The 27,864-nt window shown below is 31.4% G+C and overlaps 3 protein-coding genes across 4 annotated transcripts; all 3 read left to right on the forward strand.

The window, feature by feature from the left end:
• The first annotated feature begins 7,229 nt into the window (after positions 1–7,229).
• Positions 7,230–10,172, forward strand: LOC126671758 (benzyl alcohol O-benzoyltransferase-like). Its single transcript, XM_050365561.2, has 2 exons — positions 7,230–7,752; positions 9,165–10,172. The coding sequence occupies exons 1-2, from the start codon at positions 7,297–7,299 to the stop codon at positions 10,098–10,100; spliced, it is 1,392 nt and encodes a 463-aa protein (XP_050221518.1). The 5' UTR covers positions 7,230–7,296; the 3' UTR covers positions 10,101–10,172.
• A 90-nt stretch (positions 10,173–10,262) lies between these two features.
• LOC126671765 (benzyl alcohol O-benzoyltransferase-like) lies at positions 10,263–17,878 on the forward strand. Its single transcript, XM_050365569.2, has 4 exons — positions 10,263–10,867; positions 10,946–11,473; positions 16,115–16,119; positions 17,395–17,878. The coding sequence occupies exons 1-4, from the start codon at positions 10,421–10,423 to the stop codon at positions 17,774–17,776; spliced, it is 1,362 nt and encodes a 453-aa protein (XP_050221526.1). The 5' UTR covers positions 10,263–10,420; the 3' UTR covers positions 17,777–17,878.
• Positions 17,879–25,141: 7,263 nt separating this feature from the next.
• LOC126671760 (benzyl alcohol O-benzoyltransferase-like) lies at positions 25,142–27,349 on the forward strand. Of its 2 annotated transcripts, none has more exons than XM_056105329.1 (2): positions 25,142–25,671; positions 26,299–27,349. In XM_056105329.1, the coding sequence occupies exons 1-2, from the start codon at positions 25,225–25,227 to the stop codon at positions 27,223–27,225; spliced, it is 1,374 nt and encodes a 457-aa protein (XP_055961304.1). In that variant the 5' UTR covers positions 25,142–25,224; the 3' UTR covers positions 27,226–27,349. The 2 variants fall into 2 exon arrangements, with proteins under 2 accessions (XP_055961304.1, XP_050221520.1); XM_050365563.2 differs by having other exon boundaries at positions 25,144–25,671; positions 26,302–27,349.
• Positions 27,350–27,864: the final 515 nt, after the last annotated feature.

The raw sequence follows: 27,864 nt of genomic DNA on the forward strand, positions 1-27,864 counted from the left end.
CAATAGTTGTTGATTTTTTTTTAAAAAAATAGAAATTTTCAAATTACCAATAGGTTGAGATTAAAAAAAGGTAACAGGCGCACTTGCATTACCTTTACCAAACAGCTAAATAGTTGGAAGTCAAAAAGCTTTTGTCTGACCACGGAGAAATTCTTATGACTAAACCTATTAAATTATGATACATTGTTAAGATGATGGCAATTTTATAAATTCGTTTATTATTTATTTACACATTTAAATAAATATTATAAAATTACCATTATTTTAATGACGTGTTATAATATGATAGGCTTAATCAATAGATGACGTGGTGGACTAAGTCTATTTAAAAATTTCTCATGACCACGTACATTACAACTGAATTAAATACCCACTTAATAAAAATGCAATTGTATATTTCAAATCTAATTAGTTTTGAAAAATCAAAAAGAATGTTTATTACTATTGATTGCTCAAAATGATATTTTATTTAATTATTTGTTTCTGTTTATTCATCAAAAAAAATTAGTTGCTCAATATGTCAATTTACATGGATTTTCAGTTTACAGGTTCGTGCCAATTTCCATGAACATCGACTACCAAAGACTAGTCATTGGTCTTCAAGTCTTGAGTTGTGCATGGAACTTGAGTTCCCTAATTAACTTATTTTTTTACATGTATAATACTCAAGAATTTTATATTCAACTTTATTGATTTTTAGAGTATTTAAATTAAATCAAACACCATTTAAACACCATTCAAATGAAGATGAAGAATTCAAAATAATGTACTAGTATTTTTTCTCATCGGAGTATATCAGTGGTTATATAAAATTTTATAGTTTCTGCTAAAAAACATTTTCTTCTTTAATGTTAAGTTGAAAAGCACACATTTATTTTTAATAGGAGTACAAAATTTGTATTAATTAGTGCATGATAAGAATATCTAATGACCCGATATAATTAATTAATTTTTGGGGTAGTTGAAGCATATGATGAAGAACTTGCAAAGTGAAATTGATAAAAAAACACAAGTTGGTCACACAATGGTTAAAATTTAAATAGAAAGAACAAGTTTTGGGTAGTTGATTTTAGGCCTAATGTCTTAAAAAAACTCCGACCTTTTAGCCCCTTTTCAATCATACCTTGACGTTGAAAATTTGTCAATTTTATCCTATTTTTGTGTTTCAATTGTACCCTGAAAAATTAAATTAACGTCTTTTGTGTTTGAAAAATTGTTTAAAACATTCTCCATGTCTCGCATATATTAATTGTATATTTGTAAAATTTATTTAAATTTAGTTAAATTAATTAAAAATTTAAATTAGTGTTAATTTGATTATGGTTTTTAGTTAGTTTTTAAAAATAAAGGACTTATTTGTACTTTTTTGAATAAAAAAGAATTTAATTTCATGTTTAGACTTAATTAATTGAATGATTTCATTATTTAAGTAAAAAAATTAACAAAAATTAAAATATTGGGGTACAATTGAAAACGGAAAATTCAAAAGTGGGTAAAATTGACAAATTTTCAACGTCGGGGTGGAATTGAAAAAAAGTTTAAAGGTGAGGGGTTTTTGAGTGATTAGGCCTTAATTTTATTATAATTACTGAAATTTCATGTCAAATTCACATTTAAAGAATAAAAAATAAGCAAAAACAATAAATAAACTTATACTTATGTAATTGAATTAGTCATGTAATTGAACTAATACAAGACAAAAACAATAAAAAAAATTATACTTATGTAATTGAACTAATTATTTCCTCCGGTCCATAATATTTGTCACATTTAGCCATTTCACATATATTAAAAAAACTAATAAACGTGTCTTAATTAATATTTTATTAAATTGTTCATATTAATTAAACTAGTTTTGTGTTTGACTAATCCTTCTATTTCTATCAAGTTATTTATTATTAGAGATAAATTTAGAAAAATTAGCAATTAAAATTTTTTAAAATTTTAATATGACAAATATTATAAATTTTAAAAAAAATATTTTAAATGCGATAAATATTTTGTAAGGAAAGGAGTATAATGAATAAATAAAGGAAAGCTTTATAAATCTATAGTGGAGTGGCCATTAACTTATTTTCAATGCGACTATTATAATCAACCTGGCTGCTGCTTAGAAATTGCTATAAAATAAAAAACCGAAGGAAATTCTTGATAGTTTCTCTTGAATTTATAGAGTTTTGAATAGAGTTGTTAAAAGTAAGTTAATGGAAGTTGCTATTGTAAGTCAAAAGAAAGAAAATCAACATCTGTAATTGAATTTCCACTTTCTCAATGGACTCGCTATCAATGGAAGCGTTGACTATATAGACTAATAATAGTTGAACATCATCTCAAAATAACTCTTTCCTTTCTCATTTTGTTTTTCCAGATGTATACAAAATAGAATTTTAGACTATCAATTGGGGGGGATTGATCCAAATGGTAAGCGGTTCGATATCGTTTAAGCAATGTCTCGGATTCGAGTCTTGTGGATGCAAAAAATCTCTACTGGCAGACTCACCCATCATGCCAGGTGCGCGACACGGGTCGGATCTTGGTCTCAGCATTCCTCCTTATTCGCTGCCAACGTTTGTTTTTCCACCACCACCGGTTGCCGTAATTTCCATTGCTATTGAACCAGTTAGTTTCGTTAGATTATTTCACTATATTCTGAGGCTTGTTTGTTCTTGGATTAATTTGTTTTGAAAATACTGTTGTTTCCAAGATAAAACGGAGAAAACTAAAAAAAATAAATTATCCAGCATTAATTTTAATTTTTTCTCTATAATGACTTTTTAGGTAGGCAACTTTTATGAGGAGTCAAGTTGTGCTGTTAAATTGTCGTGTATAGCATCATGGCTGGAAGAGCTTATATGGGAATTCCTACCAATTTCTCAAATTCTCAAATTTTACTATAAGTGAAGCTGATAATATGGAAATCATGATTTATTGGAACTTTTTATTGGAATTGATATGTATTTGTTCTTGTTGTGTTGTGCATATGCAGATGCGAGCAAAGGTGTTAGTAGGGCATGTCGAGATGCTTAATTGATATTTCCTAATTTTATAGAGACTTGCTAGCCTTTACATCAGATAAGGTTCTCTTTGCTAATTTTGGCTTTTCTATTTCTTAAAAAGTCTAGTATTATTGCTTCCGAAACAATTTGAATGTTTTTTGTTTCTACTTTTTGTAGTGGAAAAGAGGCACTTATAACTATTTCATGGAAGACTTATCCCTGTATGATATATGCCTTGTAGTTGCAACTAACCATCATTTGTAGTTTTTTTCAGTTTATCTTTGTTTGCTCAACCTCATTTCGTTTAAATCATGTATATTAATTTGCTAATTTTATAAGCTCTATGTAGTTTAATGTTTTATTTGAGGATAATTTTGCTCACCATTTTATCTTCTTTCAGTTCCTGCATTAGGCTAGTTACCAAGTGCTTAGGATGGTGCATTTAAAGCTGTCTTCTATATTGAGCACTATAAATATTTATATGCAATGCTTTGTTGTTTGAAAATGAACTTTACTGATCTAATGTGTTGGAGGTTTTAGCTCAAATTCTCATATGTACAAATTGAATGGATATGCAAACATAAATGCTATCAAAGCATCTACAGAGCAAGGTATGGAACTATTCTTTGATCAACTTTTTTTTTTCATTTTCAATCATACAATGACTACATTTAAGGGATGCTTTTTTTTTTGAGTAGCATGGCATAAAGATTGAGAGCATAATATTCTTTTTTCTTCTTCTTATATTTTATTTACTTTGTTGCAGGACATAATCACATATAATGGGATTCGTGCACGGAATTGAAATTTAGTTTTTAGTCTGCGTAATTATTAAGAAAAAGATTTATTTTTATGAATTAGATTTTATCTCTTTAGTGATTTTGATATTGTCATTATTTAAATGTCATTATGTAAACGAGTATTCGACTTGCTAAATATGTATTCGGATTATTAATGAATAGTAATTTTATAGTCCTTCTCTTATATCTCTGTCTTTATTATCAATTGATTTTGTTAAATATAACATTTTGTCTATTAAAAATTGTTAGATTACTCTTTTGCAACACATCAATTTCTTTACCTTTTGGTAACATTTCACAAAAGTTATAAAAAATAGTTCATTCAATAGTAAATTAATACTTGTAGCAACATTTTATAAATATTACTATAGGTACTGATATAATAATATTTAGTACATGTCACATAAAATATTTTAAATGTTGCTATAAATGGCTACAAACATTTGTATTAAATGTCATTTAAACACCTAACGACACCGGCAAATGTAACACTTTAATGACATTTGTGAAAAATGTTGGTATAAACTTTAAATGACGTTTTTTTAGCATTAAGTAACATTTATTTTACGACACAAAAGATCATTTTTGTTGTAGTGTTGTTAATATTTATGTCTATTTTTTTATTTGTATTGTTGTGTTCTTTCAAATTTTCAATAAATTAGTTGAGCACAAACTTGAAAAAATAGCAGTTAATGTTCTTTTGATATGTTAAAGTGACAAATATTATAGATCAAAAAAAAATTCTCGCCAATGTGGGTCTAACTTAGATGGCTAAAGCATTTCTAAGTGCATCAAGAAGTTGTGGGTTCGAACCACGCCTCGGTAACTAACAAACTAACAATTGAGACTCTAAAGAGTCGATTACCACCTTTGAAAAAAAAAATTCTCAAATTCGACAAATATTATGGACCGGAAGGAATAATTAATTCAAGACAAACACGAATATCAAAAAATTTAAAATTTCTAGATAAAATAAATTTTGTTTTTATTTTTGGTTTGTAAACTTAGCCAAATATATTTGTCTACAATTATTTGTTATTTTATAATTTTAAAATAATTTTTTTAAAATTTATTTTTTATTAATAAATGACTCTACGATTGATTTTTTTTTTTGATAATTACGATTTAATTTATAAAATATTTATTGACTAATTAAGTTATATTAATATATCTACCTACTCCCTCTGTTTTTTATAATTGTCTACTTTTAACAAAACACACATATTAAAAAATTATTTAGTATATATATAATTGACAAAATAATGTTACATTGATACTCTATATTAAAAGTTCAAATTTTAAGTCATATTCTTTTAACTCCACTAATTAAAATAAAGAGCATTGATAGAATTATATTAAAAAAATGTTATTGAAAATTGAAATGAACAACATTGTTGGACAAAAAAATAAGGAAAATGGGCATCTGAAAGAGAACAGAGAGATTATAAATTTAAAACAAAGGTGACATTTTCTCAACATATAGTACAATATTAATTAGATGGACAAATAAAAAAACCAGATGAAATAGTTTACAGAAAAATATCACATTAATCCTTGTTTAACGAAGCAGAAATGTGTTTTTTTTTATAATGCTATCGTCTTTATTAGATTTTTCACTATTATTTATAAAAATATACTTGACAATTACTTAGTAAAAAATTCACTCAATGTGTTAGAGATACTCACATTGGAGTTACGGGAAAATTAATAAGTTTCTAATTAACCTAATAAAAATTAATTTTTCTTTTATCAATTGATCAATGTAAATGTAATTTTTTTTCCTTTTTAGCCATTTTTCCTATTAGATTTATTTAGATTTTTTGATCATTTTTAGTTTTAAATTCGTTTTTTTTGCTTCAACCATAGAAAAGTAGAGAATCTAGAATTATATTCTAACGCTATTTTTGATTTAAAAAAAAAATTAAAAGTAAAATTTTAAAATTGTGAAAAACCAATTTTGCTAATTTATGGAGTTAATTTATAAATTCGACTAAAAATCGGAACAATTAAATTGATAAAAAATAATTACAATTACAACAAAATGATGAATCAGAACATTAATAAAAAATACTTTTTTTAATTAAAATTATAATAACCCATGAAAATTTAAATTTATTTTACTATTAAGTCCATATTTTAAATATAAATTAACTTACTGACCAAAAAAACAAGGATTGAGATTCCTTCAAATTTATTTTGAATTTGAAGGGGTCATGTTTACAATTTATACCATTCATTATAAAATGAACGGTGTAAATCAAAAAAGCACAATTTTAATCAAATTAATACCGTTCATTTTATAATGAACGGTGTAAATCGTGAACATGACCCCCTCGATCGTGAACATGACTCCCTCAAATTTTAAACTTGAGGGAATCCCAATGCAAAAACAATATAAACAACCGATTGTTATAACCTAATTCTATAATAACCTAATGCTTGGAGTTAGATAAAGAAACATTTGCATTCAAGTCAAGTCAAAGATACTTGCGTAATTATAGTCATAGCAGCCAAGAAATGAGTATGCAACTTCACATGTAACCTACCAAACTCTCAAAAATAACTAAGGCAAAATAATTTTCATATAGTATGACCTATCAATTTAATGAACTTCCATAATTATATACTCCCTCCGTCCCACAAAAATAGGCCACCTTTTTATTTTAGGCGTCCCAAATTATAAGCCACCTTTTATTTTTGGTTAATAATTTTAAACCTAAAAGTCTTACTTACCCTTAATAAATGTACATTGTTATTTTCAACTTAATTAATTGCTTCATGTTCCAATATGGACTAAATGTCATTTTTAATACCAATGCAACATACACCAATACAAAAATTAGTCATCAATATATTATTTATTTATTTAAAAAAATATTAAAGGCTAAAAATAGAAAAGTACACAAATAAACTAATTTTAACTAATCTAACTACTTTTTTCTTAATTCTCGTGTTTGTCCAAACGGCCTATCTTTATGGGACGGAGGGAGTACAAAATTTTCAATTTATTTAAAATTATGGACATTTGTTTTGTACATAGTACATTGATGTACTCAACAGACTCAATTATTCATATTTAGACAAATTTTCTATTCAAACTTGTAATTTTTTTTATTAAAAGATAAAATTTTAACTTCAAATTTTAAATTGTACGTTTTTTATTTTTTTATAACTGAACTAATCAAGTAAATTCACGTAAGTAATTTATATAAAACCAGACACATTCTATATATAACTATCTCAGTCTATAAAATTAACATATGAGACTGTTAAATTTCTTATTTTAAGAATACCTTTTTCAAAACGGTTTAAAATTATGGATGTACAAGGTTATTTTACCAATAACTAATTAACAAATTAAATCTATAAATAAAGCTGATAACTTTCTACTCAAGTTAACGGTCAATTCTCCAGTTTCCACTATAAATACACACCTATTATCAACAACGTAGTCTCACACAAAACAACCAAACTCCTAATAATAACCCTTATAGAACAACATGGCACAACCACAATCATCCCCCTCACTACTCTTCAAGGTTCACCGGCGTGAACCTGAGCTGATCGCTCCGGCTAACCCAACCCCTCACGAGTTCAAGCCATTGTCGGACATCGATGACCAAGAAGGTCTCCGATTTCACATTCCGGTGATACAATTTTATCGGCACGATCCTTCCATGCAAGGAAAAGACCCGGTCAAGATAATTCGTGAAGCACTTGCTAAAACGCTTGTGTTTTACTATCCGTTCGCCGGCCGGCTAAGAGAAGAGCTGCCGGAGCGTAAGCTGACGGTGGAATGTAACGGTGAAGGTGTGTTGTTTATTGAAGCCGACGCTGATGTTTCTCTGCAGCAATTTGGTGACGCTCTTCAGCCTCCATTTCCTTGTTTGGATGAGCTTCTTTTTGATGTTCCTGGTTCCAGTGGTGTGCTGAATTCTCCTTTGTTGCTTATTCAGGTATATCGAAAAATCTTTACATTAATATAAATTTGATTAGAAACTGCAATGTGAATTAAACATGCATGGTTTCAAATTTCAATATCATGAAGACAGAATTGATTTTTATTTTGGATATATAATCGAGGAGAGGGGAGCGATTGTGGAAAGAATTGAATCCACAATGGCACAATCTTAACAGTTTACTGCTTATCATTTGAGTTACAGCTCGTTGGTAGAATTAATTAATAGTATGACAAATGAAATTATATATCTATAGCTATGATAAAATTGATAACATAATCTGAAAAATATTTGTCAGTTTAGTCTAATAATTTTACGGTTCGAGTAAATTATATCTAAATATAAAATAGATTGCCTACTTGGTAAAATAATAAAATACAAATTGATATAGTATTGAATAAAACTGGCATAATTTTTTTAGGATGTATTTATTAATTTTATATATTAATTTTTTTTCAATTAGCTAGATTTATTGTACTAATTTTAAAAAAAAACAGTCTTTAGACAGAAACTCTACAAGTCCTGTAAGTCATTGTTGAATTTTAAATTATATTGTGCACGACTCTTTTTGACAACAAATGTTGTCTAACTTAATTTGTTAATTTCTGATAACATTTAGGACAACAATAATTGTTTCCACTCCTGTAAATGCTATCAACATTTTGAAAAAGAAAAAAAGTTGATAGGGACTCTTTGCTTTCCCATCCTCTATCTCGGCTATATTCTGATATTTTAATTATATATCCGTTCGGGTTTTAGTCGGATTTAGGTTGAGTTGAGAGGATTCAGTTTTTTATTTTTGAATATGACTGCGAATAGTAGTCCACAAAAATAATTATAACAATCTCATTTGTTTATCAAGTTCATCTACTTTTGGATATCTTAATTCAATTTCAATCCTAAATTATGTAAATATGTTTTTCTAACTAAATTTTTAGTTGATAAAAAAAGGCTTAATTACTTAAAAACCACTCAGCTTGTAACTTTTTTTCATTTATACCACGACCTATGAAATTTTTTAATTGTACCCTATTTTCGATTTTTATGTTTCGTTTGTACCCCAAGAATAATTTTTTTGATAATTTAATTAATTTAAATATAAAAATATTAAAAACAAGATATATAAATGATTAACATTAACGTTTTATTAGAATATAGTTTAAAAATGAAGGACTAATTTAAATAATTTTTTTAAAAGAAAATAGGTCAATTCAACTCATTAGGTAGTGATGAAATATAAAATCATAAATAGGGTACAATTGAAAATTTTCATAGGTCATGGTATAAATGAAAAAAGTTACAAGATGGGTGGTTTTTAAGTAATTAAGCCAAAAAAAAAACTAAACTTGTAGTATATGGTTCATCTAATTGCAGTTCAAATTATTAATCAAATAGTCTAAATTGAGCAGGTAACGCGCCTCAATTGCGGTGGTTTCATTTTCGCTCTCCGTCTCAACCACACCATGAGCGACGCACCCGGTCTAGTCCAATTCATGTTAGCCGTAGGAGAGATGGCGCGTGGAGCACAAGCTCCGTCAGTTCTTCCAGTATGGGAAAGACAAATTCTGAACGCACGAAATCCACCTCAGGTGACACGCGTCCACCGCGAGTACGACGAGGTAGCTGACACTAAGGGAACAATAATACCGCTCGACGATATGGCTCACCGATCATTCTTTTTCGGGCCGACCGAAATCTCCGCTCTTCGACGACTAGTCCCGCCTCATCTCCGCCGCTGCTCTAATTTCGAACTATTAACCGCCTGTCTTTGGAAATGCCGAACAATGGCAATTAATCCAGATCCAACCGAGGAAATGCGTATTATTTGCATCGTCAATGCGCGGAGCAAATTTAATCCGCCGTTACCCGCCGGTTACTACGGCAACGGATTTGTCTTCCCGGTGGCGGTGGCGACGGCGGAGGATTTGTCTAAGAATCCGCTTAGTTATCCGTTGGAATTGATAAGAAAAGTTAAAGAAAATATAAGCGAGGAATATGTGAGATCGGTGGCGGATTTAATGGTGGTGAAAGGTAGGCCCCACTTCACGGTGGTGAGGAGTTACCTAGTGTCGGATGTGACACGTGCAGGGTTTGGAGAGGTTGATTTTGGGTGGGGTAAGGCTGGTTATGGCGGGCCAGCTAAAGGTGGGGTCGGAGCAATTCCCGGAGTTGCAAGCTTTTATATACCGTTCAAAAATAAGAAGGGTGAGGATGGGATTGTGGTCCCAATTTGCCTGCCAGCTCAAGCTATGGGTATTTTTGTAAATGAGCTGAATAGTATGTTACAGAATGAGGAGAGGATTAGTAGTGCAAACAAGTCCATTTTTATTACTTCTGCACTGTAAGAGTGAATCATATAAATGTGTTATTTAGTGTTACTTTTTGAAAAAGAAATAAAAGATTAATGTTACTTTTTAGTGTCCAACATTTCATTTCCAGTTGTTGTTGTAGATTTTGGCACAACTGTACAAGCCTTGTATATATACATACATACATACAAGAAAGGTGTCAATTATACCAAATATCGAGACCTTTTATTGTGGATCAAGAATATGTACAAACACTAAAATCGTGGATGTTACAAATTAATATGGACAAATATAATCAACAAAATAGATGCCACATTTTGTAAAATCTATATCCAACGTCTAAGCATACCTGCGCCATGAAATCGCCTGCAAGTTCCATAATTTTCAAGGTTAACAGGCGTGAACCTGAGCTCATTGCTCCGTCAAAGCCCACGCCTCATGAATTTAAGCCATTGTCGGACATTGACGACCAAGAAAGTCTCCGTTGCCATATTCCTGCGATACAAATTTATCGTCATGACTCCTCCATACAAGGAAAGGACCCCGTCAAGGTGATCCGCGAGGCGCTTGCTAAAGCATTAGTGTTTTATTATCCATTTGCCGGAAGACTTAGAGAAGGACCTAAACGTAAGCTTACTGTGGAATGCACCGGTGAAGGTGTGTGGTTTATTGAGGCTGATGCCGATTTTGAGCTTGAACACTCCGGCAACGTACTTCAACCTCCTTTTCACTTCCTAGACGAATTCCTTTCCGATGTACCTGACTCTAATGGAATCATAAACTGCCCTTTACTGCTTGTTCAGGTACTTGTTAGTATTCCTTAATTGTTCGCATCTAATTCAATTTCTATAAGTAATGGTTGGTGCAATATTAATTGACAGGTGACACGCCTCAAGTGCGGTGGTTTTGTTTTTGCCCTCCGACGGAATCATACCATGGCTGATAACCCTGGCATAGTTCAATTTATGACAGCAGTCAGAGAATTAGCCCGTGGGGAACATTCCCCTTCTATCCTCCCCGTATGGGAAAGACAAGTCCTTAGCGCGAGAAATCCACCGATGACAACATGCATACATAGAGAGTATGATGATTTTACCACAAAAACTCCATTTCCACTTGACGACTTAGTTCATCAAGCATTCTTTTTCGGCCCCAATGAAATAGCCACTCTCCGAAGCTACGCTCCTCTTCATATCCCTCGTTGCACTACAATGGAAATTGTAACAGCATGTCTTTGGAAGTGTCGAACTATTGCGCTTCAACCCAACCCATTGCTAGAAATGCGATTGCTATTTCCTAACAATATACGCAACAAATTTACTCCCGAGTTAATACCAAAAGGGTACTACGGCAATGGATTTATACTTTCAGTAGCAATTTCCACTGCAAAAGAACTCGTAAAAAATCCTGTAAGTTTTTTTTTTGATGAATAATAATATTATAAAAGGCCACAAGAAGTGGCAAAAGCTAAATCACACAAAACTTTCGCACAAGAAGTGGCAAACTAGTTGCACACTAAAGGCTACGATTAAGTGAGATTAGCAAAAAATTATCCCAACAAAATACAATCCGGACTTCTAAAAAAGTCTATTCCCGAATAAGGTAACGAAGTAAAACAACTAGTGAAATAGAAAACGGACTTAATAAAACTACCATAAATAACTTCTTCAACCAAAGTGAACTTATTCTGAAAAATCTTCTTATTTCTGCAGTTCCAGATCTCCCATATCAGAATAATCCACAAGACTTCCCATAACTTCTTGTAGCTTCCTCTTGAAACGAGATTTAGCCATTGCCTATAAAAATCTTCAAGAGAATTTGGCATAACCCACACGAACCCGATCTTAGTAAATACTCCATCCCAAACCAAGCGAGCAAAATCACAATGCATAAATAAATGATCTTGAGTTTCTATGCTAGAACAAAAACAACATCCTGCATTATCCATATCAATAATTCTCCGAATAGCTAAGAATTCTCTAGAAGGAACTCTTCCATGCAAAGGCGTCCATTTGAAAAATTTGATACGGGGAGGTGCAAAAGACTTCCAAAGTTTGTCAAACATACCTACCGGAGTTGGCGAAGCTACCCGCAAGACACGATCAGCGCCGTTCCAAACTTGCTGCCGAATTGTCCCTGTTGCTTCCCTTAACTGCTGCTGCTGCCAAACCCAGAGGACCCCATTTCTGACCTGCATATTACGCCTAGAAGCAGAAAAAACCGTGGACTGGACATGAACCTGCGGCACAGAAGACACACCGGACTGCTGCAGATTTCTGCCATGAACAGGAACAGAATCAGGCTGAGCTTGATGAAGAGAAACCACTGCAGCTGCTTGCTGCTGAATACCCACATCATTAACACTCATTGCCTCCTTTACAGCTGAGATCATATGACAAAAAGAAGACGACGAGTAGATTTTGCTGACCGAATTCCACAACAAACCATCCGTATTTCCCTCCACAAAATTCAGCTCATTAAATTTAGCTAATAAATCATTGACAATCAACAACTCCGCATTGCGTAGTCTACGTCTCCATCGCCATCCTTCAATATCAATTTGTTTAAGAACAACATGCTTTTGATTTGAAAGATTATAAAGATTTGGGAAAAGATTAAAAGCGGTTCCATAACCCATCCAATTATCACTCCATAAGTCAATTCGAGATCCATCACCCACCTTATAACTAACATTCGAAATAAACACATTCCACGCAAAAGTATCTCTATAACAAGATTTTCTTATGCCTTTCCAAATGAATGAGAGATAATTCCCATTCTCAAAAGAGAAATTATTCCAATTGAAGATGGAAGAACATTTCGAAATAACTTTAAACCATAGAGAGTTTAAGTTTGAAAATCTCAACTTCCAAATCCACTTGAATAACAAACTTTGATTTCGAGTTTTTAAATTAACAACATTCAAACCACCCAACTCAAAATCCTTACAAATAACTTTCCAAGATATTTTACATAATGCCCTAGAAGACACATCTCCTTTCCAAAGAAAACGTTTCATATAACTCTCCAAGTTTTTTTGGACTGAGATAGGCATACTAAAAACTGACATGTAGTAAACCGGGACACTAAAGAGCACAGATTTCAAAAGGACTAACCTGCCTGCCGGAGATAAAAGAGAACCCTTCCATAGAGCCAGTTTTGATTTAAATCTCTCCACAACATGAATCCAACTACCTTGAGACAAATTCCTTCTCGCTAAAGGGAGACCTAGGTACGTAATTGGGAAAGAACCAATTTTACAACCAACCAACTGCGAAGCTAACTCCAAATCCGCTCCATTCACATTAATTCCCAAAATTGAACTTTTGTGAAAGTTAATTTTCAGTCCTGAAATAAGCTCAAAACAACGAAGTAGTCTTGTCAAAATTTGTAGATACCCCATATCACAAGGTAAATAAATCAACGTGTCATCCACAAACTGCAGCAGAGAAAGAGGATCACAGCTTTCATCAAAACAATAGCCCGAGAATAGACCCATGCCCGTCGCCTTATCTAAAATACACTTCAGTCCTTCCACTGCAATAACAAACAAATAGGGAGAAATTGGATCACCTTGACGAACACCTCTCTGCAGCTTAATTGGATCAACTGGACTACCATTCACCAAAATCGACGTGCTAGCAGTAGATAGACAATAAGACATCCAGTCAATTCATTTTTGAGGAAAACCCATACAATCCATAACAGACAAAAGATATCCCCAGTCAATACTATCAAATGCCTTATGAAAATCAAGCTTTAAGACAAGTAACTTATCTTTTCTTCTAACAGCATTATGAACCAGCTCATTGGCAATCATAGAGCACTCCAAAATGCTCCTTCCTTTTAAAAAGGCATGCTGATTATCAGAGATAATATTGGACAACAAAGGTGCCAATCTTAAAGAAAGCACTTTAGATAGCAGCTTGTAGAGACCATTGACTAGACTGATAGGTCGATAATCCTTGATTTTTGATGATCCTGGAACTTTAGGAATCAAAACCATAAAAGAAGAATTAATTCCTAGAGGCAAAGTAACATCAGTATAGAAGGAAGTAAAAAGACCTAGAATAGCCGGTTTCAGGAAAGGCCAGGCTCTCCTATAAAAGTAGAAATTAAACCCATCTGGTCCTGGAGCTTTCTTCTCATTACAAGAACAAAGGGCTCGAAATATTTCATCTTCCTCAAAAGACCGAGTAAGAACCAACCCCTGATCTATAGTCATACGTGAAAAACCAAGGCGTGCAAGAGAAAAGGTAGTCGACGGCAACTTGCAATAGAGAGAATTATAAAAAGAGCGGATGTGAAAGCGAATGTCTTTAGGCTCAGAATAAACGACTTCACCAACCTGCACTAAAGAAATTGTATTGTTTCTATAATGCATAGAAGCAATACTATGGAAAAATTTAGTGTTTCTGTCACCCACTAAATTCCATTTCAACCTTGACTTTTGCCTCTAAAGAGATTCAAGTCTTTTTTCTGCTTTCCAGAGCTCAGACTTGAGGTTAGCCAGATCATCAACTTCGCCCGTCGACAGCAACCCAACTTCGGCAGCCAATTCTTTCCCGTGTATCTCTGCAGTAATTTCACTAATCCGTTTGTTTTGATCCCCAAAAACATCTCGATTCCAATCCTTTAAATGTTTGCGCAAATCTTTCAAATTATGAACAATATTCACAGAAGAACAATTACTCCAAGCTGCTATAATAAAATTCTCAAAATCATCATGATCCCACCATGCATCAACAGACCTAAACGGTTTAGGACCCCAGTCAACTGTTTTTGCAGACTTGAAGCATATTGGAACATGGTCAGACTGACCCCTAGGCAGAGCAGTAAGCGTCATGTCTGGCCAACACGTACCCATATCCGCAGAAATCATACATCTATCAATGCGCGATTTTGAAACTGAATTTTGCCAAGTAAAGTATCTACCTTGTAAATGCAAATCCAACAATTCCGAGTTATTCACAAAATCCACTAACTCCAACATCGAAGGAGAGAAATCCACACAATTAACACGTTCCTCCGGTTTTAAAATTTCATTAAAATCACCACTAACAATAACAGTTCCTCCAAAAGACAACAAAGAGCTCAATTCTCTCCAAAAAGCAGAACGCTCTACAGGCACATTACTCGCATAGATAAGAATATGCCTAATAAAAAATTGTTGAAAAGGAAAATCAATTGAAATCCAACGATTTCCTTTGTTAACCACCACATTCTTCATCAAAACAGTATTCCAAATAAGCAAAAGACCCCCAGAGGCACCACAAGACGGGACAAAAGCAAAATCAAAATCCAAATTCGGCCATAATTTTCTAACAAGAAAAACATCAATCAGCTCCTTCTTCGACTCCACTAACCCCATGAAAGACAATTTATTAGTAGAAACCATGTCACGAATAAATTTCTGTTTCCTAGAATTCAACAAACCACCTCTACAATTCCAGGAGATAAATTTAAGAGGCATAGACATTAAAAAGATAAAAAACCTTGCAAGAGAACCAATTCAAGAATTCACCTGTTCTCTATCCTTGGTAATATTAGTTACCAACCTCGCAATAGTTAAATCCTTATCTTTCGCCGGTAAAACTCCGATCACATTCCCGATATCCCATGTTTTAGTTGCCTCATCCTGCGCATTCAAAACAGAAAATCTATTCTCTTCATTAAAAATTCGGTTCATGTTCTGAAAATCTCCATCTGACATCTCATTTTCTGATTCAAACTGAGACCCTGAAGCAGTTTGCAAGCTTCCTTTGTAATTAATTTTCTTTACCGGCCTGCATAACTTTCTCATAGACAACTGAGATAAATTAGCTGCGATAGCCTGTCCTTTTGAGTTTCCTTCCAGCTGGTTCTCATCATTAACAGTATCACCATATTTTAAAAATTGCAGTTGACTATTCCCATCAGTCTGAACCGAATCTGCTGGATCCTGATGTCTTACCGATGGTAGTGATACATACGTCGTCTCCTGCTGCATAACCGGACCTGAGAACTTTGCTGGCAGCGAAGAAGATTTTCCATTTTTTGTTAAACCCGAGCTGTTGTGCCTCACTGAGTGTTTCAGACTGACAACAGAGTTCTCAACTTGAAAACTGGCTTCTGGAGAAGATTGAAAATCAGACAGCCCTCTCCCATACTCCTCAACAGAATCTCTTTCTAAGTCAGAAATATAGTTCTCGTGTTCATTGAAATAAACCGGCTGATCAATGTCAAAAACATGAACAGAAAACCTAAACTCCCCAAGCACCAAGCTAACTGTTTCATTGATCCATCCATTCGATGTCGTAATAAGCACTGACCCCGTATCTAAACGATCCTTCACATACACCAAAGGATGAACTTTAATGGTTTCTCCAAAGAGATTACCAATTTCAACAAAAGTGTCCTCGCTCCAAAAAGATAGCGGTATCCCCGAAGCTGAAATCCAAGTCATCCGAAGTGTAGGGGTATGAAAATCCTCCGCCTTATAGAATCCCTGAAAGTAATCCTCCAACAACTTTGATTTGCAATCAAGGAATTCCAATGCCTCCAAATTTGAATCAAAAGAGATAAGAATCAAATTCCCCCCCATTATCGAAACATGATCAAAATCAATTTCTTTAGATGCTAGATATTTCTTAGCTTCCAAAATTGATTGAACCGAGTTTGCCCTAGCCACCACTGACCTTTCTAACCAGTCGCTATTATCAATCCGAACCCGAGCATGATTCAGAGACAATTTCACCTCCTTCACCTCCTTCACCATCATCTGATGAGTATCCACAGCAACTGAACATCCCGACGTAACTGCTGCATATAATCTCTTATCTCTCAACGCAGGATTAGCAATAGTCTTTGGTAAGTTCTTCTGCATAATGGTTCTAGTAGCATCCTGTTTCTCCTTCTGAGACACAGCAGGAAAACGAGATCGAAAGGCACGCAAACGAAAACGCCCAATAATTATCATGTTCAATTGTGACAACACCCAATCAATGTTCAAACCATTATTCGGATGAAAAAATCCAAAGCTCCAATTCCTCTTCGTAAGTTTTTTTGCCAAGGTAACCCTACCAAATACATGATATTTGGCAAAGGCTTTCTCCAAGTCTGAAAATCTCCATGATCGTGGAAAGTTTTCAAAATAAATCGTACGTGAATTCTCTACAGAGACTCCCTTCAAGCCATTATCTATCTGCCCTTGTCGAAAATCCTTTGTAAACTGATCCTTGCCATGGAATTTGGACGGAAAATCAATGTCGTAGGTAGGTTGCACTGCCCTAGGGTTAGGGTTCACCATCGCTCCGTAAGCTTCCGATTTTTTTATAAAAAATCCTGTAAGTTACGCACTGGAATTAATTAGAAAGGCGAAAACAGAGATGACTAGAGAGTACGTGCAATCGACAGCTGATACGCTAGTGATTAAGGGTCGACCTCTCTTTCCGGTGGAGGGTGCGTATGTGATATCAGATGTGAGAAATTTAGGATCTAGAGAGGTAGATTTTGGATGGGGCAAAGCTTTATACGGCGGTCCTCCTAAATCCTTTCCTATCCTGATAAGTCATTTTGTAGCGTTTGAGAATAGAAAAGGAGAAAATGGATTTGTAGTGCCAATATGCTTGCCTGCCCAAGTAATGGAAAGATTTGTAAAGGAGTTACAAATTCTGTTGCCGACTGCTAAACCATTTAATGATGGTGAATTGGCAATTGATGGACACCATTAGTAAAATCTACTTTATGAATATGTTGAAATTAAGTTCAGATTTATGGGCTTTATTAATTTGAATGCAAAGTTCTTTTGTATTTTTGTTGTCTGCATTCATGTTTTTTCCTTGATTGTCTTTAAAATTAATGAACTATATACCTCTTTATTTTAAATTCTTGGCAATTTGTGGTTAATACACTTATCAAAATATCAATAATAAATTTAATTTAGATTACAAAATTTAATATAGTGTAGATATAGATTGTAGATATAGATAGAGATATAATAAATTCAAATGTTTACTGCTTAATTTTCATATATTTACTTCTTGATGTAAATTTACAATTTTCCATTGTGATGTAATATTAAAAAAAATGCCTCTTAATTCTCTAGAATCAAAAATATGCCTTGAACTTTAACTAGAACCTTATAAATTCAATAAAAGATTGAAACAATTAAGAGAGACGAGTAATTAGTAAAAGTCTATTAAATGGAGGGATTATTTGATAAGTATTTGATATAGCCATTTACAGACATGAGAGTACTATTTAATTCGAGCCATATAAATCGGGTTAGCAAGCGTAGCCATGGACCAGGGCTAGTTTAAAAAAAAAAAAAAATTCCCCAGCTCAACCTGCGATGTGATCAGTAATTCGAGAAACAATCCAACCAAGAAATGGACTTGCCAAATAATTATTTACCAATCACAAATAATCCGTTACTAATCACCGATATATATGATGTTGCACATACAGTATATTAATTTTATATAATAATTTCTCATGCTTTTCGTAACAAATTAGAAAGATTTTTAAAATGATTAGTGCTTTTCATATCAATTGCGATTTTTTAAAAAAATGTTTATTGCTTTTCATATATAAAACTTATCCTACAGTTCGATTTATGTCCCTGTAAAATAAAATTAAAAATTAAAAAGTATGTTATATATATGTTTCCTTTTGTATACGTTGAAGGGTTAATGGACAGTGTGTATACAATAAGTAGTAGTTTATATTTGGACTAATGGTGAAAAAAATCCAAATTTCTATAATTTATTATAATTTAATCCAAATTTTTAATTTTTGTAATAATAACTAACTTGCATTTTTTTGTTATTATAATAGTGAAATTGATGGTTAAACTTGTTATTTTCAATTAGAGTATTAGACTATTATTACTTTTTGTTGAATTATGATATACTTTCTCCGTCTCACAAAATAGACCACCTTTCTATTGTGCGTCTCAAATTATAGGCCACCTTCTATTTTTGGTTACTAATTTTAAACTTAAAAGTCTTACTTAGCCCTAATAAATGTATATTGTTATCTTCAACTTAATTAATTGTTCCATGTTCCAATATGGAATAAATGTCATTTTTTAATGCCAATGCAAAATATACCAATACAAAAATTAGTCATCAATACATTATTTATTTATTTAAAAAAATATTAGTGGCTAAAAATGGAAAAGTACACAAATAAACTAATTTTAACTAATCTAACTATTCTTAATTCCCGTGTTTGTCCAAACGGCCTATCTTTGTGGGACGGAGGAATTATTAAAAGTTATAAGAAGGAGAAATTCTTAGGTGAACCTAGTTCAGCACGTAGGATTATGAACCATCCATTTATCGTGTGACACGTGTAAACAATAAATGTATTAATCAATCAATAAATATCACATTAATTGCCTATATTTTAATGTGAATTAATGTGATATTTATTGATTGGTTATTATATTTATTGTTGCTACATACGTGTCACACGATAAATGGATGGTTTATAAACTTACGTGACGAATTAGGTTCATGCAAGTATTTCTCAGAAAGTGACAAAAAGTTCAAAACTACTCAAAAGATTTCGCATAAAAAGTGCAATTTGGCTATTATTATATAAAAAAAATGCAATTTAGCTATTATTATAAAAAATAAAAATTTAAATTATATTGCAACAAATTTTAAAGATTTGGATTTATACTGTATTCGTTTACATTTACTATAAAAACAGTAAATTCCAATATAAATAGATATATATAGTTGTTGCCGAGGATTATCACGGAATTGACTCTGAAAATACTCAAACTATTATATTTTTTATATTTTGGTGACAAATTTTAATTCGTTTCACTTTAGTTATCACACTTTATTTTCTTTTAAATTTGGTTTCTAAACTTTAATTTTACTTCAATGGGAGGTTTTCCGGAAAAAAATGTATATGTACTTAAGCTCATATATACCAACGAATTGTAGTTCAAATATACCAATGAATACAAACAATAAAAATTAGTATCTCAACACCTAGCTATAAATATATATGAGAATATTAGTATCTAATTAGAGCTAGCCATACACCGAATCAGTAGTGTAACCATTGCTGTTTTAGAGCAAATTAACGTTGTACTTCTACTTCTACCAACTCAACCTGTGATCAGTAATTCGACTAAAATCTGATTAACTGCTACCAAAAAATAGACTACGAATTAATTCATACAGTTAATTCGCAACTGTATGAAAAGGGATGATATACATATAACTAATACAACACAACATAATACAAAATATGAAGTTTTGAAAAATAAAAAGGCTGAAATGATGAAAGTTAATACATTCGTCTTTTTTTTTTATCATTTGGAGAGGGGTGATTTTTGGCGCTTGTGGAAGAATTTAATTCATGTATTTGGCAGAATTTTAATGCACAAAACATATTCATAAAATTAGAATCTAAAAAATAATATTAACTATTTTCTAAATGAGACACTCCTCAGTGATATCTTTCCTTTTATAGTATGATTTCTGGCTATGAATATGATAATTGATATAAAGAGAATAATATGAAGGGAAGAAGAAATAATTGTATTGACTAGTGTGTCACATATCTTGGGTACAAACCTATAAATATATACAAGAAAATTTTCAATTATACCTAATATCAAGACCTTTAATTGTGGATCAAGATATACAAATCACTAAAAGGTGTGGTGTATATTACAAATAAAGACCATCGATGCTAATATCAAGACCTTTAATTATATCTACCATTATGTATCAAAGTGTATTTATTAAATATAATAAAAAAATATATAATATGTATAAATTATTTATCAACGACATATTATTTAATTGTAAAAATTGTATAAATCATGTATAAATCATGTATCATTTATATATCTATTAGGCATTTATGTATCTATTAGGTGATTTTTTTTATCTATCATGTATAAATTATAAGGTAAAAAATGTCATTATCATGTATAAATTATGTATCAACCATGTATCTATTAATTACATTTGAAATGTATTTATCATGTATAAACTATGTATTGAAGATGTATCTATTAATTACATTTAAAATGTATCTATTATGTATAAATTATGTATCAGAGTTGTATTGAATAATGTATCGGAAATGTATCAAGTATTTATATCAAGGAGCAAAGATGCATTCCATGAGCATCAAATATATATTAGAGATGTGTTAAATAATGTATAAAAACTATATGTAATAAAACTACAAAAAAAGAAGATGTATACAAAACAAGAAAGAGAGTTTGAACCGTCAAATATGTATCAAATATGTATCGCAAAATGTATCAGATATGTATCAAATATATATTGGAGATATATCCGTTATATAAAATTTGACGATGATTTATTTAAATATATTTTTTAAATACCTTGTTTTATATTTGATTATTTCTTAATAAATGTATCATGCATGTATCTAATACATCAACCTTTAATTAAGCTCTTAAATATAAGAATGTAACATTATCTATACTACATATAAAAGCACGGATGGGGGGGGGGGGGGGAAAGCAAATTTACTGAATAATCCTTTTCAGTTTACTACTAAATAAATGTTTTATAATCATTAACTAATTAATTATTTAATTAATCACTATTATAATTAAAATCCTAATTAGAATAGGTAGCTAAATTATCTCCAATTAAATCTTTAGTATGTAAAAATAACTAAATTGTCTCCAAATTAGTAGGAATACCTATATTTTAGTTTGATTGAACATACAAAATTAAAATACTGTATTTGGTCAATATATTATTATTTAAATTTCTATCTTATCATTTTTAAAGATATTATTAATAAAATTAAGTTAATTATGGTTATTATATTTAACTTTACAAAAATTCTTAACTATTTTAATATTAATTATAAATAAAATATTGATATAATTATAAAAAATTTATTAATATGTTCATTGAGGAGTTACGTTACGAGCCACGTGCATAGCACGTAATGCGAAACTAGTAATAAAAAAAACATTAATAAGTGTTTGCTTTAGAAAAACTCCTACTCCTAAAATGGCAGCAGCTGTATACCACGGGTCCTGGTTATATTTTCATATTTGTCCACTTAACACATTAGAGATCTAATTTTTTTAATTGAGTTTTCTAAATATTTTCAAGTCTCGATACCTAAATTCAGTATCTTCAAACTGAAAATGAAGCCACTAATTTTTCTCTATGAATGGATCCAATTTATAATTTAATTAGGATTCAATTTATAATTTGATTAGCTCGCAAAAAAGTTAAATGAAAATAAATATCAAAAAAGTGAAAATAAATGACAAATAGTTTACATCTTTTTTATGGGAATAAAAAAATATATATTGTAAGGGGTTGATTTTTAAAATGAAAAATCATAGAAAAAATCCAAAAAGTGGTACAGAGTTGGAAAAAAAAAAGAATTGTTGGCCGGCTATGTGACTTCCACCTCACAAAAGAAATAGAAGCTATATATATATATATATATATATATATATATATATATATATATACGAAGATGAAACAGTTAATGAGGGTGGAGGTTTGGACACATATAAATTCGAGAAAGATGACATTAAATGAAAACTAAATGAGTTTTGTGCTATTAATTGAAATAATAATGATAACAAAGAAATACCTTTATCTAACATGGCAATTGGTGAAAAGCAATTGTGATTTATGAGTTTTCTTGTTATTTTCTCTATGTTTAACTCTTTGTCAATTTCGATTATAATTATAATTTTTATTTATATACCCTAAGCTTTTTTGTTTTTGATAAAGTTGAAAAAATGTTTGCATTTTACCTCATTTTCTCCTTAAATTGCAAATTGTGTTTTATTGTACTAAATGCTTATATTTTAATTTTTTTCTACTTTAAATTTTTAAATTATTTATTGCTTATTGGTGCACAAGGGAGTTAAAGTGCATTTGAACTCCTTTAAACTTTATCATTTTAGTAAATTGATTGTGCAAATAAAAAAATGGGAGATTGTTGGATCAAATCTTTATGATCTCTCTAATTTTAACTTTAACAATCAATTTAAAATATCTAATAGTATTGTTTAGGCTAATCCCCTTAAAAACACTCAATTTTTTTAGCCCCCAATTCGATTGCACCCTGACATTGCAAAAGCAACAATTTTATCCAAATTCACAATTTTCGGTTTCAATTGCACCCCTCAACCATCAAATTGACCTCTTTTCGCTTGAAAAACGTGCAAATTAATATTTTATATTTTAACATATATTCAAAATAGTACTTAATGCTATTTTTAAAAAAACTCTTCTTTTAAAAAATTGTAAAATTTAACAATAATTTTTTATTTAATACAAATAAATATTATTAATAATTTTTTTGGTAAGTAATAAAAAATTATTGGATATATGAACTTTTAAAAATTTAGAAAAATTGAACTTTTAGTTTTAATTATAACGTTGAAGAATATTTAGAATATTTGTTAAAATTTGAAATATTGAAAAAAAAAATCAATTTGATGCTTGAGGGTGGAATTGAAATCAAAAGGTGTGGATTTTGATGCTTGAGTGTGCAATTGAAACCGAAAGATGTGAATATGGATAAAATTGGTAATTTTGCAACGTCATAATGCAATCTTATTGGGGCTAAAAGGTGGAGGGTTTTTAAAGAGATTAGTCTATTGTTTTGTTAATATGTGAAAACATCTTAAAATACTCACGAGTCAATTCCGAGCCTTTTAATGAAAATTGAGTTTGCAGTTTTCAATCCTGTCAGTAACATGTGGCACCTGCAACAGACATGCTTTGCGGGCGCGACATGTGCTTCATGAGCGCGGCCATAATTTATAGCGGGAGCGACTAAGGGTTTTTGACTTAACCCTTCAAAGTTGACCGAAGGTCAGAGGCGCGACAAGGGTATGTCACGAGCGCAACCAAAGAGTCTTTGAAGTCCTCAATGGATATATTTGAATACTCTTATAGAAGGATGTCATGTGTCAAGTGACCGTTGAAAAATTCAAAAACAGCAGGATCGCTGGTGCAACATATACTTTCTCTACACATTTTTTATCATCTTATTAGTTGACTTGAAGGAGAGTTTTGTTTTCTATTATTGCCTAATTTATAATTTTGTTTTGCTTTAGTATTTAGACATCCTTATAAGTTGAATGCCAGTTTATGTTAATTTAGGACATATTTGATTATTTTTCAAATTTTGGTATTCAATTGAATCAACAAACTTTTAATGCCTAATTTTTAAAATCCTTACTATTGAATCAATATATTATAGAAATTTATTTACTGGTATTATGTAACCTTATTTAAATTCTCAATTATGAGTTCCGATACATCGATATTTTGTATTTAACCAATTTTAAATGAAATTTGATCAGACTGATCCGGTTCACGAGCCGAACAAGCGCATAACCACCTCCAGATATGAGAGTACTACTTAAGAAAAATTACACAGTCTACAATATTTTTTGAAATCTCTACAAAATACGTTTTCTTACAAATTTTTTTTTGGCAAAAACATTTTTTTTTTAAAATCTATCAATGACCAATTTAAATCTGCTAATAATTTACAAAAAAACATATAGAAAAAAATGAAAAGAGCGTATTTTTACAAAAAAAAACTTTTTTTATAAAATGTCGAAAATAAATATTTTTGTAATTGTTGGTATAGAAAGCGTAATATATGAGAGAATAGATTTATAAGGCCCAAAATTAGAATCATATAATTGTGGGCCGGACATCACATCAAAACCAATGCTAAAATAAAAAATTAGGGTTCAACTCCATTTCACTTATATATTTCACATTCATGTATTTTCAATATGAGATTTCTATTATATTTAATATTCAATGGTAGGAAGTCCTAATATTTAATTGGAGCCGTACATTGAATCAGTTAGTAGGTGTAAGAGTAATCATTGTGGGATTATAAGCATTTTAAGGTTTCAACTTTCAACAACTCAACCTTTGATCAATGGTTCGACACCACGCCAATAAATTGCAACCACAAAAGAGAACTACCAAATAATTATTTTTATTAAAGTTATTATAAATTTTATTTAAAGTTTTTTACGTTAAATATCTTTCCCTTCTATTCTACTTATTAACTATAAATAGATGCAATTATATATAAAAAGAAAACTACAAATAAGATAAGCTTTTATCTTGAAAGAGTAACATCTAAACAAACTTGTGCCATGAGATCACCAGCAAGTTCCATTGTGTTCAAAGTTAGCAGGCGTGAACCTGAGCTCATAGCCCCGGCTAAGCCCACCCCTCATGAATTAAAGCCATTGTCGGACATTGACGACCAAGAAGGTTTCCGTGCGCATCTCCCTGTCATACAAATCTATCGTCATCACTCTGCCATGCAAGGAAAGGACCCTGTGAAGGTGATTCGTGAGGCAATCGGTAAAGCACTAGTGTTTTACTATCCGTTTGCCGGTAGGCTTAGAGAAGGACCTAACCGCAAGCTTACAGTGGAATGCACCGGTGAAGGAGTGTTGTTTATTGAGGCTGATGCCGATTTTGAGCTTGAACACTCCGGCAACGTACTTCAACCTCCATTTCACTTCCTAGACGAGTTCCTTTTCGATGTACCTGGCTCTAGTGGAATCATAAACTGCCCTTTGTTGCTTATTCAGGTATTTCTTGCACTTCCTTAATTGTTTCAGAGCTAATTCAAATTGATAGTTCATTAATTCTAACAATTTTTGGACAAAGTGAACGTTGAATGCGTTGGAGATTATACTAATATCATATTTGTAGTTTTATTTAACAGTTTGAATTCGTAGATGAATTAGTAATTTAATTGATATAGATAAAATAATTTATATCCATCCATAATTATTGGTCAAACTGATATAAATATTTCTAAAAAATAATTTCGACATCAACTTTTTTAATCCACGATATAACGAAACAGAATATATATAAAAAAGTTACATGTTAAAAGTAAGATATTTTCTAGTCCATTATTTATTTTTATGATAAACTAGTTTTCGATAAATGAATTTAAATTGATTCTGAAATATTATCAAAGTTTTGATAAGAGATAGGTTTATAGTTCCATCATTGACATTCTTAATTAATTAATTTACTCATTTTTAAGACAGATCTGTCTACTTATCTGAGTGCTGGTTAATTTGTTCTTATTGCAATTAACGGGTAGGTGACACTCCTCAAGTGTGATGGTTTCATGCTAATGTACAAGTATACGACAAACAAATTTATAGTTGAAATCTCATCTAACAACTTGAACAATTAACTAGCAGGTAACACGCCTCAAGTGTGGTGGTTTTGTTTTCGCCCTCCGGTTCAATCACACAATGACCGATGGCTCTGGCTTAGTTCAATTCATGACATCAATTGGTGAACTAGCCCGCGGAGAACTTTCCCCTCGTATCCTCCCAGTATGGGAAAGACAAGTCCTTAGCGCGAGGAATCCACCGAGGACTACATGCATACATAGAGAATATGATGATTTTACCACAGCAATCCCATTTCCACTTGATGATTTAGTTGATCAAGCATTCTTTTTTGGTCCAAATGAAATCGCCATTCTTCGAAGCTATGTTCCTCCTCATCTCCGTCATTGTACTACTATGGAAATAGTTACAGCATGTCTTTGGAAATGTCGAACTATTGCTCTTCAATCGAAACCAATGTTAGAAATGCGAATACTAATTGCTAATAATACGCGCAAAAAATTTAGTCCTGATTTAATACCAAAAGGGTATTATGGCAACGGATTTATGATTTCAACAGCAGTCGCCACTGCTGGAGAACTCGTAAAAAATTCTATAGGCTACGCATTAGAGTTAATTAGAAAAACTAAAGCAGAGATGACTAGAGAGTACGTGCAATCAGCAGCTGATACGCTAGTGATTAAAGGTCGACCTTGCTTTCCGGTGGAGGGTTCATATGGAATATCAGATTTGAGAAATTTAGGATTCAGAGAGGTAGATTTTGGGTGGGGGAAAGCTATATACGGTGGTGTTGCTAAAGCCATTCCTATCCTGGTAAGCTATTATGTAGCGTATGAGAATGAGAAAGGAGAAAATGGATTTGTTTTATTAGCGTGCTTGCCAGCCCAAGTAATGGAGAGATTTGCGGAGGAGTTACAGAATCTGTTGCAGGGTGCTAAGCCATTCAGTGATGGTGATAGATTGTCACCAATTGTAAAGTCTGCTTTATGATATTGCGGTAAAATAATTTCGAATGATCCTGAATTTTAAATTTTTTAGCTGACCCAATGACGGGTTTGACATATGAAACTGGTACCGTTGTATATAACATTTATATCAAATTAGATCCAGATCTTATCTAACTCGCAAACTTTTAGATTCAGATTATTTAGAAAAGTTCTATTATTCACATTTTCGATATTAAAATTTATTTAAAGTTCTAATTATTAAAACTTCACAAATTATTTCTAAAATTTCTGAAACTTATCCTACAATTTGAAAGAGTTTCGATTTCTGTCCCTGTAAAATCAAAGAAATAAAAAGTATGGTATATTCGTTTTTGTTTATACGTTGAAGGGTTAACCGTAAGTTACATGCTTACATTCACTATATATATATATATAAAAAAAGAACAAATCCCCGTTTATATAGATGAATATAGTTTTGTGGACTGTGGAGGATTAAACTCGAATTGTCCATAAATTCTCATAATGCAAAAATATATCTTTCCTTTTTAGTATGATTTTATCGCTATAAATACGATACAAATAGAAGAATAACATGAAGGGAAGAATAAATGACAATTAGCCCGTTTCGGCAAATCGACTTACAAATTTAGGGGGCAAATTGCCAATTTAAGATACAATTAAC

The sequence above is a fragment of the Mercurialis annua genome, linkage group LG3 (genome assembly GCF_937616625.2).
Source record: "Mercurialis annua linkage group LG3, ddMerAnnu1.2, whole genome shotgun sequence".
Lineage (NCBI taxonomy): Eukaryota > Viridiplantae > Streptophyta > Magnoliopsida > Malpighiales > Euphorbiaceae > Mercurialis > Mercurialis annua.